The 18,879-nt window shown below is 40.6% G+C and overlaps 1 protein-coding gene across 1 annotated transcript in view; it reads left to right on the top strand.

The window, feature by feature from the left end:
• ARFGEF2 (ADP ribosylation factor guanine nucleotide exchange factor 2) overlaps positions 1–18,879 on the top strand; it is a 100,702-nt gene that overhangs the window by 30,800 nt on the left and 51,023 nt on the right. Inside the window, exons 8-15 of the mRNA XM_036244308.1 lie at positions 6,115–6,266; positions 10,309–10,439; positions 11,869–12,103; positions 12,774–12,873; positions 13,875–14,014; positions 15,124–15,232; positions 16,329–16,512; positions 18,521–18,632. Of these exons, the coding sequence (XP_036100201.1) occupies positions 6,115–6,266; positions 10,309–10,439; positions 11,869–12,103; positions 12,774–12,873; positions 13,875–14,014; positions 15,124–15,232; positions 16,329–16,512; positions 18,521–18,632 (1,163 nt within the window). The remainder of the gene's footprint in view (positions 1–6,114; positions 6,267–10,308; positions 10,440–11,868; positions 12,104–12,773; positions 12,874–13,874; positions 14,015–15,123; positions 15,233–16,328; positions 16,513–18,520; positions 18,633–18,879) is intronic.

The raw sequence follows: 18,879 nt of genomic DNA, 5'->3' as shown, positions 1-18,879 counted from the left end.
GTATGCTAAAAGGACTGCTGTAATTAGCAGTAGAAATGGGAAGAAAAATAGAACCACACTAAACAAAAATGGCAATAAATAAGTACATATCAATTATCACCTTAAATGTAAATGGTTTGAATGCTCCAATAAAAAGACACAGAGTAGCCCTGGCCGGTTTGGTTCAGCGGTTAGAGCGTCCGCCTGCGGTCCGAAGAGGCCCGGGTTCGGTTCCCGCTAAGGGCATGTACCTCGGTTGCAGTTTGTCCCCGGCCCTGGTTGGTCGTGCGGGTGGCAGCCACTCGATGTGTCCCTTTCACATCGATGTTTCCCTCTCTCTCTCTTCCTCTCTCTCCCTCCCACTCTGTCTGTACAAAAAAATGGAAAAATGTCCTCGGATGAGGATTAAAAAAATAATAATAATAAAAAAAAAGACACAGAGTAGCTGACTGGATAAGAAAGCATGACTCACATATATGTTGTTTACAAGAGACCCATCTCACAGCAAAAGACTCAACATAGGTTGAAAGTGAAGGGATGGAAAAAAGTCTTTCAAGCAAATGGAAAGCAAAAAAAAGCTGGGGTAGAAATACTCATATCTGATAAAGTACATTTCAAAATGAAGGCCGTAACTAGAGACAAAGAAGGCCACTACATAATATTGAAAGGATCTATCCAACAGGAAGATATAATCTTAGTAAACATATTTGCATCCAATATAGAAGCACCAACATACATTAAAAATCTTCTGGAGGACTTCAAAGGAGAAATCAAGAGCAATACAATCATAGCAGGAGACTTCAGCACCCCACTGACGTCATTGGGTAGATCATCTAGACAAAAAATTAAGGAAACACAGACTGTAAATGAAGTGCTAGATCAAATGGATTTAATAGATATCTACAGAGAATTACACCCCAAAACTATAGAATTCACATTCTAAGTGCACATGGGACATTCTCAAAGATAGACCACATGTTAGGGCACAAACTAAGTCTCTACATGTTCAAGAAGATTGAAATCATATCAAGCATCTTCTCAGATCACAATGGCATGAAACTAGAAATCAGTTGCAACAAGAACATGCAAAGACATTTGAAAACATGGAGGCTAAGCATGTTATTGAACAATAAATGGGTTACCATGGAGATCAAGGAAGAAATTAAAAACTTCCTGGAAACCAATGAAAATGAATACACAACAACACAAAATCTATTGGATGCAGCGAAAGCAGTTTTGAGAGGGAAGTTCATAGCACTACAGGCCTGCCTCAAGAAGCAAGAAAAATTTCTAATAGACTATCTAAGCTCACAACATAAAGAATTAGAAAGCAAACAAACAGAAAACCCCAGAGTGAGTAGGAGGAAGGAAATTGTAAAGATCAGAGCAGAAATAAATGACATGAAGACCAAGAAAACAATTCAAAGGATCAATGAAACAAAGAGTTGGTTCTTTGTAAAGAAAACAAGATTGATGGACCCTTAGCTAGACTCACCAAGAAACAGAGAGAGAGAACCCAAATACACAACATCAGAAATGAAAGAGGAGAAATGATAACACCACAGAAATACAAAAGATTGTTAACAAATAATATGAACAATTATATGGCAACAAATTTGACAATCTAAGCGAAATGGACAAATTTCTAGAAACACGTGGTTTCCCAAAACTGAACCAGGAAGAGAGAGAAAACTTGAACAGACACTAACAACAAAAGAAATTGAAGATGTAATCAAGACTCTCCCAGCAAACAAAAGCCCAGGGCCGGATGGCTTCACGGGGGAATTTTACCGAACATTCAAAGAAGAACTAATACCCATTCTGCTCAAACTATTTCAAAAAATTCAAAAAGAAGGAAGACTTCCAAACTCGTGTTTTGAGGCCACCATAATTCTGATTCCAAAACCAGAAAAAGACACTACAAAGAAAGAAAACTACAGGCAGTATCCCTGATGAACGTAGATGCCAAAATCCTGAACAAAATACTAGCAAATCGGATCCAGCAATACATCAAAAAAATTATTCACCATGACCAAGTGGGATTCATCCCAGGGATGCAAGGCTGGTACAATATTCGCAAGTCAGTAAACGTGATACACCACATAAACAAAATGGAAGATTAAAAATCATATGATCATATCAATAGATACTGAAAAAGTATTTGACAGAATCCAGCACCCATTTCTGATAAAAACGCTCAGCAATCTGGGAATAGAGGGATCATATCTCGACATACTAAAGGCCGTATATGAAAGACCTACAGCCAACATCATACTCAATGGGCAAAAACTAAAAGCATTTCCCTTAAGAACAGGAACAAGACAAGGATGCCCACTTTTGCCACTCTTATTTAACATAATACTGGAAGTCTTTGCCACAGCAATCAGACAGGAAGAAAAAATAAAAGAGATCCAAATCAGAAAGGAGGAAGTGAAACTCTCATTATTCACAGATGACATGATACTATATGTAGAAAACCCCAAAGACTCCATCAAAAATTTGCTAGACTTAATAAATTTGGCAAAATAGCAGGATACAAAATTAATGTCAAGAAATCAATGGCATTCTTATACACCAATGAACTCACAGAAAGAGAAACTTAAAAAAACAACCCCATTTACCATCGCAGCAAAAAAATTAAGATACCTAGGAATAATCTTAACCAAAGAAATAAAGGACCTATTTGCAGAAAACTACAGGTCATTGAAAAAAGAAATAGAGGAAGATATAAAAAAGTGGAAGCACATACCTTGTTCATGGATTGGAAGAATTAACATTAAAACGTCCATACTACCCAAAGCAATCTATAGATTCAAAGCAATCCCCATCAGCCCTGGCCGGTTTGGCTCAGCGGTTGGAGCGTCAGCCTGCGGTCCGGAGAGACCCGGGTTCGGTTCCCGCTAAGGGCACGTACCTTGGTTGCAGTTTGTCCCCAGCCCTGGTTGGATCGTGTGGGTGGCAACCACTCGATGTGTCGCTTTCACATCGATGTTTCTCTCTCTCCCTCTCACTCTATCTGAACAAAATATCGAAAAATGTCTTCGGGTGAGGATAAAAACAAAAAAACAAAAAAAACCAAAACAATCCCCATCAAAATACCACCGACATACTTCACGGAACTAGAACAAATACTTCAAAAGTTCATGTGGAACCAAAAAAGACCCCGAATAGGCACAGCAATCTTGAAAAAAAAAGAACAAAGTTGGAGGGATCACATTACCAGGTTTCAGGTTATACTACAAAGCCACTGGAATCAAAACAGCCTGGTACTGGCACAAGAACAGGCAGATAGATCAGTGGAACAGAATAGAGAACCCAGATTTGGACCCAAGGCAATATGCTCAATTAATATTTGACAAAGGTGGCAAGAGCATACAGTAGAGTAAAGACAGCCTCTTTAATAAATGGTGTTGGGAAAATTGGAGAGCTACATGCAAAAAAATGAAACTAGACCATCAACTTACACCATACACAAGAATAAACTGAAAATGGATAAAAGACTTAAATGTGACTCATAATTCCATAAAAATCCTAGAAGAAAATGTAAGCAACAAAATTTCAGACATCATTCGCAGCAGAATTTTCACTGATACATCACCTAAGGCAACAGAAACAGACGAAAATGAACACATGGGACTACATCAAACTAAAGCTTCTGCACAGCAAAAGATAAAATTATCAAAATGGGAGAGCATAATTGCCAACGATATATCAGATAAGGGGTTAATTTCCAATATACATAGAGTGCTCATTCAACTCAACAAAAGGAAGACAAAGAACCCAATTAAAAAATAGGCAGAGGAACTAAATAGATACCTCTCCAAACAGGACATACAAATGGCTAAGAGAAATATGAAGAAATGCTCAACATCACTAATCATCAGAGAGATGCAAATAAAAACAATGAGGTATCACTTCACACCTGTTAGAATGGCCGCCATCAACAAACCATCAAACAAGTGTTGATGAGGGTGTGGAGAAAAGGGGACTCTATTGGTGGGAATGCAGACTGATGCAGCCACTATGGAAAACAATCTGGTGTTACCTCAGAAAATTAAAAATTGAACTGCCATTTGACCCAGTGATCCCATTTCTAGGAATATACCCTAGGAAGCCTGAGAAACACCAATCAGCAAGAATATAGGTACCCCCATGTTCATAGCAGCACTATTTACAATAGCTAAGATCTGGAAACAGCCCAAATGTCCCATCAGTAGACAAATGGATACCAAAAAGCTGTGGTACATATACACAATGGAGTACTATGCAGCTGTAAGAGAGAACGATCTCTTATCCTTTGAAATGACATGGAGGGACCTGGAAAGTATTATCCTAAGCAAAACAAGCCTAACAGGGAAAGACAAGTATCATATGACCTCACTTATTTGTGGAATATAATGAACCTAACAGTCTGAGGAATGGGGTAGTTTCAGAGATGTGGAAATGGGGTACATACTGACAATCCCCAGAAGAGAGGGTGGGGGGGAGATAAACCATAGAACTTATATGCATGTATGCATCAACAATGGACATGAACAACAAAGCTGGGACAGGGCGGGGAGGGAGGGGGAGAGGGTATCAGTTGGGGAAAAAGGAGAAACATCTGTAATAAAAATTAATTAATTTTTTTTAAAAAAAAGAAGGAAACGTAGTCTGACAGTGTTAGGGTTGAGTGCTCTACATGGAGACAGAGGGAGCCATTCCTATACACATCCAGTTTTTCCAGGAGTGGGCTATAAGCCGAGGTGGTGTCCATTGCCGCTGAATTTTCATGGCTAGCCACTGATGTGTTGAATAGACAGTCCCTGTGTTAGCAGATATCAGATACACATGCAAGCTTGTTCTTTTGTTAGATTTCATTCATAACTCCTTCAGTCTTGTGTGATTTTAGTGGAATTAAACTTATATAGGTCAGAATGTCTATTGGATGATATTTTTCTTTGTTTTTTTGCCCAAAATCTCAGGCTATATGTTGAACACTCAGTTCCAGTGCCAATAGACCATTAGTGGGTCAAGAAATCAATAACTTAGTGCGTTGCAAACAGCATTTTTTTAAGTGAAAGAGAATAAAATGAAAGGAGAATACAAAATGAATGCATTGCATGTGGTCTGTTAAGCATTGTTTCATGAAACCTGCATTGCAGTTATCTATGTGCACATGTGTACTAGGTCATAATTTTTCAAATGTATTTCTTACTAAAGTTCATAGTCAAAGAAATTGACCTACTGCTCTGAGCCCTATCCTTTTGTTAATTTAGGGTACCACCAAGCTGCATACATAGATTTTATTATTTAACACCTTTTAGAAATGTTTTTAAAATAGAATAATTTTATCTCATACCCTCAGGTTATTTTCTGGCGCCAATACAGTAAGTCCTCACATAATGAACATTTGTCTGTCTTGTTCACTGCTATATCCCCCAGTCCCTAGCACAGAGCTAGGCAGATAATAGGCACTTGATGAATACTTGTTGAATGAATATATGCTTTGTAAAACCATTATTGAAAATTGTGTTTTTTAAGTTGTTTAATGTCCCATATATATTTTTACATATATAAAGAGTTCAGCTGTTACATATACATAGAATTCAGCTATTTTGCTAATCATCAGATATGCTTTCTTTCATTAAATGATGAAATCTATTTAATTCTTTGTCTTTTCATTTTTCATATGGCTGTCAGGAAGTTCAGGTCTACATTTTCTTTTTTTCTATAACTGAGGTTTTCTTTCTTAACTGTCAAACCCCTTCATTTATGTGGCTCTTCTTCTTCAACCCCTATATTAATAGTCCTTTAAAAAAAATCTGCGCTTTTCATGTTTAGCTGCTTCTAATCTTTTCGAGAAGGGGACAGGGTGGGCAGGGCTGCTGTAGCACACAATTCTGGAGGCACCGTTGACATGGACTACAACATGATTCAAACCCTGGCAGTGGGTCTGTAGATAACAGACACAGGGGATTCCTATGCACCACTTTGGCCAAGCTTTTTTCAGTATTACGTCAGTCATGGGGAAGTGGTGCAGGAAAAGGGGAAAAAGCAGTACCTAAAAGATATATGAATCACTTCTTCCTGATGTCAGGCTGCCTTTCAGGATAAGTACTAATTTGGTGATGATTTTTGCACTTGTGTTTGAAGAAGCAGCTCAAAAGCATGGTCTGACAGAACCTGAGAGGGCCCTCGGCGAACTGGAGGGCCAGGAATGTGCTGTCCCATCAGCAGTGGACGAAAACTCACAGACCAATGGGATAGCAGACGACAGGCAGTCCTTGTCATCAGCAGATAACCTGGTATGTTGATTCTCTTACACAGACTCATTTCGATTTTTACCTTTTTAGAAAATGCAGGATTAAATCTCTGCCAGAAGAAGCAAGTGAAAACAAGCAAGCCCTATTCAGTTATTGGTCACAGAATCCTGGCCTGATTATTTTTTGTGTTAGTAGGTTTCATGTTTGGAATGTGCTAATTAATCTTGGTTGTATACAACATTGTTTTTAAACCTTGTTTATTCAGATTTTTAACACTTAATTTCCTGCCCTCTCTCCTCTCTCATTATAGAAAAAATAAGAAAGTATAAAAAAGGAAAAAACAGGGAAATAAACATTATCCATAATCCCATAGCTCAAAGATAACCCTTGTTAATAACATTCTATTTATATCCTTGTAAATTCTCCTCCCCCTTACTTACTTTTTTCACTTAAATGGAATAACACAATATACGTGCTATTTTGTAACCTACATTTTTTTTTTATCCTCACCCGAGGACATTTCTCCATTTTTTGTTCAGATAGAGAGGGAGGGAGAGGAAGAGAGAGAGAGAGAGAGACATCGATGTGAAAGGGACACATCGAGTGGCTGCCACCCGCACGACCAACCAGGGCCCGGGACAAACTGCAACCGAGGCATGTGCCCTTAGCGGGAACCGAACCCAGGTCTCTCTGGACTGCAGGCCGATGATCTAACCGCTGAGCCAAACCAGCCAGGGCTTGTAACCTACTTTTTAAACTTAATATATATTATGAACATTTTATTTCAGGCCCGTAGATATGGCCACCACAATTTTTTAAATAGTTTTTTGTTAATCCTCACCAGAAGATATTTTTCCATTGATTTTTTTAGATAGAGTGGAAGGGAGGGAGGGAGGAAAGTAGGAAGAGAGAGAGAGAGAAACATCAGTGTGAGAGAGACGCATCGATTTCAGTTGGTTGCCACCCACACAACCCCGACTGAGGCCCAGGATCAAATCTGCAAGCCCCCATATATGCCCTTGACCAGGAATCGAACCCGAGACCCTTTGGTCCATGGGGCGGCACTCTAACTGCTGAGCCCAAATGGCTAGGGCTAAATAGTTTTATTCTTCTCTTGACACTGTTACATATAAACATTCAAAACAGAAAGCAGTATAACATTAACATCCCATGTAAACTCACTCTGCGTACCTTTCACCAGTGTTTCTCAACCTTTTTTTATTATCACCCCTTTGAGGAGCCTTTTAATCCTTTTTCTTTTTCTTGCTCACTGCCCACCCTTCATGAAATTTTAAAACTACTGATAAACTAGATATCTGTTTATGTACTATATGTGTATCTGTGTTTTATACATAAAAAGAATTTTTCACCCACCATGAACCAATTTTTTGCCCTTGTCATAGTCTGCTCAGCCTGCTATGACAGTACCATAGGCTAGGTGTCTCATAGAGCAGAAATTTACTTCTCACATTCTGGAGGCTGGGAAGTCCAAGATCAAGAATCCACAGGTTTGGTATCTGGTAAGGGTCTGCTTCCTAGTTCGTAGACTGTGGTCTGTCTGTGTCTTCACATGGCAGAGGGGCGAGGAAGCTCTCTGGGGCCTCTTTTATAAGGGCACTGATTCCGTTCATGAGGACTCCACCCTCATGACCAAATCACCTCCAAAAATCCCCACCTCCTGATACCATCACATTGGAGATTAGGTTTCAGTGAATTTTGGGGGGACACAAACATTCAGTCTACAGCAGCCCCCTTGGGGTTATATTATCCCTGTTAAGAATGCACATAAAGCCCTTGCTGGTTTGGCTCTGGTTGGAGCGTCGGCCTGCGGACCAGAGTCCAGGGTTTGGTTCCCTCTAGGGGCACATACCGAAAAATAATAAATAAGTAAGTAAGTAAGTAAGTAAGTAAATAAATAAATAAATAAATAAATAAATAAATAAAAAGAATGCACATAAAGATGTATTTCAATCCATTTGGGAGACTCATGTCTTATATACTAATTAGGCCGACTTGCTTTGTTCACTCAACACTATTTCATGGACATCTTTCCACATCAGTACATATAGATCTAACTAATTTTTAATGGCTATGTAAAATTCAATCATATAGATTACTATAATTGAAACCAGACAACAAATGGGTCCAGGCTGCCTGTTTGTCACTACTTGAGCCAATTAAGCAGAGACAAGGTTGAATTGTATACGAGTGTTTATTCCAATATTGCCAGCAGAATGTGAGAGTAGCCAGGTCATCCTGCAAAAGTATGCTCTGCACTCCCTCCATAGCCAGTCCCTTCTGTTGTGTATTACGTGGGGAAGTAGGCAAAAGGAATAAAAATGGGTAAAACAGTTACAGATTACAGGCAAGGGGAAGTAATGGGAGCTGGGGAATGTGGGCTGTCTCCAGTGCACCCCCTCCAAGACTCCAAGGTTGTTATTTGTCTTTCCATGATGGGGGGCAGTTCTCTGTAAGGAGAGTAGACAGCATTCTTGAGGTAAACTCCCAGGGCGTCCAGCTCCCAGCCAGGTCAGAATGGGCTTTCTTTAATCAGAACAAAGCAACCACAATTAACAGAGAAGGATGTTCAACATTTCTTAAAACTATGGCTAGCACCCCATTATGAGAAGTTCTCTATTATTCTGTCATTCTGTCCTGACTCTTTCATAATCTATTTAGCCAATTCCCTGTTAGGCCTTTGAGGTTATTTCAGTTTTATCACAGGAAACAACAGTTCTATAATGAACATCCTTATAGATAAATCTTGTGCACATCCTTAATTCTTTCTTTAGGATAAATCCCTGCAAGTGGTATTGCTGGGTCAAGAGTTGGAAGCTCTAAGGCTTTTGATTCCTAACATCAAATTAGCCTGCTGGGAAGGTAATACTGGAATCTCTGCCCACCTATAGGCTGTCAGTTCTCATTTTCCCATTTCCTCATTGAAACTGGGTAATAGCATTCATTCAGATCCTTGCTAGTCTGATAGGAGAAAGATCCTGCCTTAATGATTAGTAGTCAAGTTATTTAGGTTTGTCATTTGCATTTCTTGGTGAATTGCTCATTCATGTTTTTTGTTGTTAATCCTCCCCCCAGGCTTTTTTTTCCCAATGATTTTTTAGAGGAGGGGGGAGAGAAACATTGATGTGAAAGAGACATATCAATTGGTTGCCTCCTGAATGTGGCCTGACCTGGTGGGATCAGCCTGCAACCTAGGTCCTTGACTTTGACCGGAAATCAAACCTGAGACCCTTCTGTGCTTGGGCCATCACTCTAACCTCTGAGCCACACCAGCCAGGGTGCTTATTCATGTTTTTTTTGCCTTTTTTTTTTTTTTTTTTTTTTTTTATCATCCTCACCCGAGGAGGTTTTTCCATTTTTTTTGTTCAGGTAGAGTGGGACGAAGAGAGAGAAACAGAGCGAGAGAAACATCGATGTGAAGGGACACATCGAGTGGTTGCCACCCGCACAACCAACCAGGGCCGGGGACAAACTGCAACCGAGGTATGTGCCCTTAGCGGGAACTGAACCCGGGTCTCTCGGGACCGCAGGCCAACGCTCTAACCGCTGAGCCAAACCGGCCAGGGCTGCCTGTTTTTTATTTGAGAGAAAGGTTTCCATATTTTCTTAATTATAAAAACTTATTGTATGTTAAGAATGCTAATCCTTGCCATAAGTTTAACAAATATTTTAAATTTTTGAGTGTAGCTTACTTAAAGAAGTTTATTTTAGAACACCTATCATTTTTTTTTATTTATCTTGTAATAGTGTTCTTAGAAATACCTTTTTACCCAGGCTAATATAAATAATTACCTATATTTGTTTAATTTTTTTTTATGGTTTAATGTTTACACTCTTACCATTTTAAATCATACATATCCACTTTTTGAAGGACAAGGAACAAGAGTTTAGAATTGCCTTATGACTCCTCCATCGCTCTTATTTTGCCATTTCCCCTTCCCACCACATCCCTCACTTCCCCATTGAATAAATAAAATAATTTACATTTCCATGAGATAATTATTTTTGAAAGTAGTTATCCTTTTGTTTTGACCCTTTGATTTTTCTCTTATTTCTTTCTATTTAGGAATCAGACACGCAAGGACATCAAGTGGCCGCTAGGTTCTCTCACATTCTGCAAAAGGATGCTTTCCTTGTGTTTCGCTCCCTTTGCAAGCTGTCCATGAAACCCCTCGGTGAAGGGCCCCCAGATCCAAAGTAAGCAGACAGCAGTTCTTTTTTTTAATCCTCACCCAAAGATATTTTTCCATTTATCTTCTGATAGAGTGGGAGGGAGAAAGAGAGAAACATCGATGTGAGAGAGACACATCTACTGGTTGCCTACCGCACAACCCCAGCCAGGGCCAGGGACCAAACCGCAATCAAAGTACATGCCCTTGACTGGAATTGAAACCACGATTCTTTGGTCCCAGGGCTGACGCACTAACCGCTGAGCCAAACCAGCCAGGGCCAGACAGCAGTTCTTGGCTGTCTATAATCCAGATGATCCAAGAGGATCTTAGTGATTCCAGGAAACCCAGTGCCTTGGCCCCTGGTTGTGCGTGTGAAGTAATTTATTCAGGATGGTTTTACAGCTTTTCAAACTTACATGGTGCCTATAATCAGTTCTTTTATAATAAATTGTTTCTGTGTCCCCACCAACCAAGATTTTGCCCGGTTTTGCTTTTTTGTTTTATATGCTAAAAATAATTATATTAAACATGCATGCACCCTCCTTTTACTGACTAATGGATTTCATATACTAATAGGGACAGGGACAAGGTGTGAGCAATCCTCAGTTCTCTGCTCTGGTTGGAAACCTCTGCTTTACAGATGTAGATTTAAGCCCCTGATTCGAACCAGAGAAGCCAAACCTTTTTTTTTATAGTAGCAAATGAACTATCACAGGGGTGGCAGTGCTGTGGAGTGTCCAAGCGAGGCTTTGGAGCCAGAGAGAACTGCATTCAGTCCTGGCTCTTCCACTTACGACCAGCTCCATGGCTGTAGGAGTTACCAGATATCCCCAGAAAAATGGGAATATGGAAAATCACCTTACAGGACCCATTTAATAAAATAATACAGTGAGATCCCAGGCACAGGGCCTTGTACTTTATAAGCATTTTGTAGTCACTCATCATTAGCAGTAGTCATTAATAGTAGCCCTCAACTCTTCTGTTAAGAACATAACCATTAGGAAAATGGTTTCTGGGAATTTCCCATTTCTTACCAGAAACCATGAGGCAGGTGAATAAAGAGCCCCGTCTTCATTGTGAAGATAGAGAGGGCCAGATGTCTTAGTCTCCCACAAATGATGTCAAGTAATTGTTCTGTCAGGTTAGTTGTAGAACCAGCTCTCCAGAGTCAGTTGACACTTTGCTCCTGAGGTGTTCTCTACTTTATGGCAGGGAGGAAGTAGAGGGATAAAAAGAATAGAGCTGGCAGCTCTGTTCTCACAGAATCTGCCGGTTCCAAGAGGATCCACCTCGTGCCATCTGCCCTTGTTCTCTTGACATTTGGGTGCTGTTGCTAGTTCTGAACTCACTGGCTTCTCAGAAAATTCTCACTGGTAGAAAAGTATGACATTAAGAAACATGCTTTTTAGATTTTATCTTTTAGCCCCATCATTGTTTTTTGTTTTCTTTGCTAGGTCCCACGAGTTGCGCTCCAAGGTGGTTTCCCTGCAGCTGCTCCTCTCCGTGTTGCAGAACGCCGGCCCAGTCTTCAGGACTCACGAGATGTTCATCAACGCCATCAAGCAATATCTCTGCGTGGCGTTGTCCAAAAATGGCGTCTCTTCAGTGCCTGATGTCTTTGAGCTCTCTCTGGCCATTTTTCTTACTCTTCTTTCAAACTTTAAAATGCATTTGAAAATGCAGATAGAGGTATGAACTCCAAATTGATTTTTTTTTTTTTTAAAGAGAATAAGTTTTCTTTTCTTTTTTTTAGAGAGAGAGAGAGATAGAAACATAAAAGTGAAAGAGAACATTGATTGGCTGCCTCCTGCACGCCCACTACTGGGATCAAGCCCGCAACCCGGGCATGTGCTCTGATCAGGAATTGAACAGACCTCTCAACCCATGGGACGATGCTCAATCCACTGAACCACACCAGCCAGGCTATTCCTTTTATTTTAACCAAAGGTTTAAATTGTGCAGTCTGTGTGCTAGGTTCAACCCCCACAAACATGTTTGTTTAGTCGGTGAATTATTTCAAATACCTTGAATTTATTGCCAAGTTGAGAAATCAGATTCTATATGAAAATCCAGATTTCTGGTTTCTCTTAAAAACTCATGAAGCTGTTTCTGCATTTCCACGTGGCATCTCTTGGCGGTGACTTGGGAGCAGCCGCTCCCTCTAATGGGCCCATGTTCCCAGTTCCCCATGGCTCTGCCCTCCAGCTGTTCCACGGGTCCAGGGTTCTGACAAAATTTGGCAGCATGTGTACACCACTCTTCCTTCATCTTAGGATCTGCCTGTCCTCTAAAGGCTGTGGGATTTGAGCCCTAATTTAAACTATTAATCAATGTCCTCCTTTGTCTTCATGTCATACAGGTGTTTTTCAAAGAGATTTTCCTGAACATTTTAGAAACATCAACAAGTTCTTTTGAGCACAGGTGGATGGTCATTCAGACTCTGACAAGGATCTGTGCAGGTACTTTCACCCTGAGGGTGCTCATTCCTTTGACTCGCCTAGAACCTCTTGATGCATTCCTTTTTCAAAGTCCAGAGGAAGACCTTTAAATCCTCCTCTTAGAGTTTTTTGGGTTTTTTTAATGCTCACCTTAGGATTTTTTTTTTTCTATTTATCTTCAGATAGAGTGGGAGGGAGGGAGGGGGGAGACATTGACTGGTTGCCTCCCGCATGGCCACAACCAGATTCAGGGACCGGACTGCAACTGAGGTACATGCTGTTGACCGGAATTGAACCTGATATTCTTTGGTCTGTGGGCCGACACTCTAACCACTGAACCAAACTGATTTAAATTTGTATTAAATCAGAGTGCTCCTCTTAGAGTTTTAATGAAGTGCAGGGGAAATCATTACTTATAAGCTAATGCTAACCTGATGATTAGTCCCGCCCCACTTCTCCTTTAGAGGATGACCAACTCATCCTGGGTTGCCCAGACCATTCGGGTTTTAGCACTGAAAGTTCCACATCCTGGGAAACCCCTGAATCCTAGAAAACTGGGACACTTGGTCACCCTACTTATCAGCTGAATGTGCTTTGTTAGTGACAGGGTCCAAGGTATTGGTGCTACCAACCCTTGATTGGGTGCTTAGATAAATTTGGATTTACCTTATACCATGCAATTCTGTGACTGCAATGCCAGCATCTTACTTATGTGTCATCAAATGTAATTTCCTACGAGTTATACAACTTTAAGAGGTGGATCAGGCAACTGTTACTCGTTTTTTATGAGGAAAGAGCTTAGAGAGGTGGAATGAACTGCCTGAGATTTTAGTACCAAGGCCTAGAGAGAGAGCCTCCCGCCTCCCTAGTATTTACAGTATACATTTCTTTAGTGAGGTATGTCCACTTGAGTTGATAATTTACTGGGGAAATTTTTTGACAAAGGAATCTTGTTTAATAAGAAACCATAATGTTTTTTGTGTTCAATCAGAATTTCTAATATCTGTTTGTTATTTTCCAAGATGCCCAGTGTGTTGTAGATATTTATGTCAACTACGACTGTGATTTAAATGCTGCTAACATTTTTGAGCGCCTGGTAAATGATTTATCTAAAATCGCTCAGGGAAGAAGTGGACATGAGCTGGGAATGACACCTCTGCAGGTAAAAACATTAGAACACTCATTTATACTTAAAGTTCATTCATTTTCATAAACATTTATCAAATGGCACCATGTGCCAGGCACCATCTTTGGTGCTGGGGATATAAAACAAACAAACGTGTGTATGTGCACACTTGCTGCCATTACAATACCTACAAGCACAGAAGGAAGAAGGAAGCTGCAGAGAAGAGTAAAGCAGGGACAATAGAGAAGGAGTGCTGAGGGTGGGGTGTTGTCATTTTTAATGATGTCATCAGAGTAGTCTTCCTAAGAAGGTGACATTTCAACTGAGATCCGTAGGAAGCAAGTTCACTCTGTCACCTTTCCAAAGACCTTGTGAAAACGATCTCAGGCTCCAGTAAAGGCTGAGGAGGTTGTCTCTTGTCAATGTGCCTACGAAGAACAGGATCCTTAACCTGGGGTCTCTGATGAACTGGTCAGGAGGTCTGTGAGCTGCCAGGAATTATGTTTAGAATTTTGGTTTATGGGCTTTTTTCCTAGAAGGTGCATGCTGTCATTAGATTTACAGAGAGATCTGTGCCACCTTAAATGCTGTTTGAGCCTAAAATATTTGCATTCTTTAAGATTACCTGTAGTTCACATTTAATTTTATTTAATAAATACTGTTTTTTGAAAAAATGTTTTTATTGTAGAGTGAGCCTTAAAATGGAATATATTTGTGGGTGTTTGAGGGGTAGAATGTGTGCAGAATCGTTCATTTTCTGAATAATATAAGATTCTTTTGTCTATTTTGGGATCAGTGGTTAAGATGCTGTTAGTTTTTTTAAAAGTTTTTTTCAAATTATACAAGCAGTGAATGAAAACTTCCTTTTAGAAATTCAGATAACACTGTTCATTTTAAGAAAGCACACATCCAATATTTTTGTTGCTAGGATGTTTGTAATGAATACCTTTAGAGATTTTCAGGGTTTTTGCAATGAGCCCTTAATACTTAATGTCACCTGTTAACTTTCCCTTGGGTTTTACACTTAATAGTACTGAATAGTCAGTGATTATCTCATATCCTCACAGAATTCCTTAAGAGCCCTGTAAGTATCTGCACTTGATGTATCTGTTAAGTCTCTGTGCCTTGCCACTTCTGTCCTTCAGGAGCTCAGTCTAAGGAAGAAAGGCCTGGAGTGCCTCGTGTCCATTCTCAAGTGCATGGTGGAGTGGAGCAAAGACCTGTATGTGAATCCCAACCACCAGACCAGCCTCGGTGAGAGAGTGTTGCTGCCACCACCATCTCCATTCACAATAGGCTACTTAATGGCTGTTAGGAAAAACTGTCCTGTTATAGCTGTCTTAGAATTAGCAAAAACACTTCAGTTTGATAAATACCTGTGGTACTTTATTTTATTTTTTTAAATATGTTTTTATTGGTTTTTTAGGGAGAAAGGAAGGGGGGGAGAGAGAGAGAAACATTGATGTGAGAGAAAAACATTGATTGGCTGCCTCCCAAGTACCCCCTACTGGGGATTGAGCCTGAAACCTCGTCATCTGACAGGGAATCGAACCAGGACTTCCCAGTCCATGGGACAACGCTCAACCCACTGAGCCACACTGGCCAGGCTTATTTGACTTCTTGAAATCCTCATCTGAGGATATTTTTCCATTGATTTTCAGATAGGGAGGGAGGGAGGGATAGAGAGGGAGAGAGAGAAACATCCAAGTGAGAGAGACATACCAACTGGTTGCCTCCCACACCTCAACCAGGGCCAGGGATCAAGCCTCAACCGAGGTACATGCTCTTGACCAGAATCAAACCTGCAACTTTTTGGTCTGCGGGCCAACACTGACCCCTGAGCCAAACTGGCCAGGGTAATATCTGTAGTATTTTAAAGGTTTTGCTTTTTAACCCATCTGGAATTTGGAGGAGGGACTATGTGAGTTGTGCTCTAACTTAATTTTTCCAAATGGAGGACCAATTGTTCCAACATTTTTTAGTAGTCTCTCCCTCACTGATTTGAAGGTCCTATATGACATACCACATTCCCCTGTGTACAAATATCTGTTTCTGAATTTTCTATTCTGTTTTATTGATTTGTCTGTTCTTGCACCAGTTCAAGTGTCTTGACTGTTTTTGCATTTTTATACTTAATGTGAATTTTAGAATTAGCTTGTCAAATTCCACAAAAAAACTAAGTTTTTAAGTAAAGTATCAGAGGGATATCAAGATTTCATGCTTATAATCTTGACAGTACAAACTTTATTGTTACAGGTCTGGAAAAGGGAATTGAGGAGCTAGGCCTGAGCTCAGCCATGTCTGTTTCCCATCTGCTGATATGGTTTTTTTTTCTTTTATGTCACTGCAGGTCAGGAGAGGCCCACAGATCAGGAAATGGGGGATGGGAAAGGCCTTGACATGGCGAGACGGAGCAGCGTGACATCCATGGAGTCCACAGTGTCCTCAGGGACCCAGACAACTGTCCAGGATGATCCAGAACAGTTTGAGGTCATCAAGCAGCAAAAAGAGATCATTGAACATGGCATTGAGCTGTGAGTGTGGCTGCTACTCTAGCTGGATCTCTTGAGGCCTCTGACAAAGGCCTACCTTCTCTGGGAGCCCGGGGCTGGCTCCTCAAGGGGAAATGCCAGTGCTGGCACTTGCAGCCGAGCCTGATTGAGCCAGCAGAGTGAGTGAGTTGTGTCGTCACAGAGAGAACGTTAATGGCTGTGTGTGGTCGATGCCTGGTCTTTTGTGGGTTTTTTTCCTAATGAAAAACATCACTTTAGAAAACATGGGCAAGTATAAAGCGAGAATGTTAAAATTGCTCATAAAATTACTACCTAGAGTAAATCACCATAGGTAACATTTTTCCAACAATACATCATGAAAAATTTCAACATGCAGAAAAATTAACATTTGCCACATTAGTGTTTTCTGTGTGGGTCTTTTTCCCTGAATCGTTTGAAAGTAATTTGCAACCCTCATAGTACTGCAGCCCTACATCTTTGAAAAATAACCTCACCATTCTCCCATATAACCACACCATTATCATTGTACCCACTGGTAAATCTTACTGTGTTTCTTTCTAGTCTTTTACACACAAAAATACATATGCACACAATCTCATATCCTGTCTAACTTCTGAATGATCGAAGTGTTGATCTCTTCATTTTCTTTGTCACCATCTCTGTATCCCTCAAAAGTAATCTTTCGAAAACTTAAATCAGGTTTTACCCCTCTCCTACCTGAAATTATTCCAGATTTCCCATTTTCTCATCACAACCTAATCCAGCCTCTGGCCTCTCTTGCTGACCTCATTTCTAGCTAACCCCATCTGTCAGTATTCCTGAGACACATGATGTGTTTCACTCCTTTAAACATTTCCAGGTGTTGCCCTGGCCGGTTTGGCTCAGCGGTTAGAGCGTCGGCCTGTAGTCCAGAGAGACCCGGGTTCGGTTCCCGCTAAGGGCACGTACCTCGGTTGCAGTTTGTCCCCGGCCCTGGTCGGTCGTGCGGGTGGCAGCCACTCGATGTGTTCCTTTCACGTCGATGTTTCTCTCTCTCTCTCTGTTCCTCTCTCTCCCTCCCACTCTACAAAAAATGGAAAAATGTCCTCGGGTGAGGATAAAAAATAAATAAATAAATAAATAAATAAATAAACAAACATTTCCAGGTGTTTTTGCTATCGTGCCCCCTGATTGGAATACTCTTGAGTCTTTTTCATTCTTTGAACTTGGCAAAACATGTCTTCCTCAAAGAGACCTTCTGTAACCATACTATCTGAACAGGTCCCAAATTATTCTCTGCTCCTCTACCCTATATGTTCTTTCTTCACAGCCCTTGCCACAGTTTGTGGTTATATATGATGTCATTCTCTCCAGTTTATAGCCTGGTAAATAAGTTGAATTTGTACCTTAGTTGAAAGTTTGCCTGCCTTTAACAGGAAATAATAAAAAAAAAACAGTCTGGAGCTGTTGTAGTGGCTCTTATGGACATCAGAGATCCAGGCTACTCTTAGCTTTCTGTTTCAGCAGCCTTAACACAATTTTCATCTTCATTGTTGCCTCATAGTTTAAGATGACTGCTGGAGCACCAGCCATCACATAATATATTCTGGGGAAGAAGGGGGAAAGAGCAAAAAGAGTATACCTCCCAGCCAAGTCAGCTTGTTTAAGGAGCCTTCCTAGAAGTACCCATAACACTTCTGCTCATATCCTTACTGGCTAGAACTTTATCACATGGCTGTACTTTGTTTAAAGGAGTCAGGGAAATGTAGTTTTTATTCTAGAGAGTTGTGTGTCCAGATAAACATCTAGGGTTTTATTAGTGTTGGAGAGGGGACAATGAATATTTGGTCACAACCAGCAGACTTTGCTATATAGCTAGGTCAGAAATTGAAGGTGGAATTCAGAAAAGCTGCCAGGACATACAGGACCTTCCTAGCTGATATATGATGACTTTGTTCATGGTGTTATTGTAATTTGCCCCAAATGCCAGGTATTTCTATCCTTTAGATTTTGAAACGAGCAATCCATGTCCCATCTCTTCGTAAAACAGGTTCAACAAGAAACCCAAGAGAGGGATCCAATTTCTCCAGGAGCAGGGCATGCTGGGAACCTCAGTTGAAGAAATTGCCCAATTCCTGCACCAGGAGGAGCGTCTCGATTCTGTAAGACTGGTAGTTGAGCACTTGCGTGTGGGTTCTAGCAAGTGATCCTAAGACTGTACCAGCTTTTAACCTGGAGATCGTCTGACCCTGAGTGCAGTGTCTATTGTCCACACCCCTGCTTACAGCAGTCCTACTGATTGATCCTTTTGGCCAGTGATGCAGAAGCTCTTTGAAGGGAATAAACTAGTCTCCTGACAAGTGGTTGTGTATTTGGTGGGACAGTATCAGAGCTAGAAGTGTGCCTTCA

The sequence above is a fragment of the Molossus molossus genome, unplaced genomic scaffold (genome assembly GCF_014108415.1).
Source record: "Molossus molossus isolate mMolMol1 unplaced genomic scaffold, mMolMol1.p scaffold_m16_p_6, whole genome shotgun sequence".
Taxonomy (NCBI): domain Eukaryota; kingdom Metazoa; phylum Chordata; class Mammalia; order Chiroptera; family Molossidae; genus Molossus; species Molossus molossus.
The sequence above is the reverse complement of the archived record's forward strand: the minus strand, read 5'-3'. Positions and strand labels throughout refer to the sequence as shown.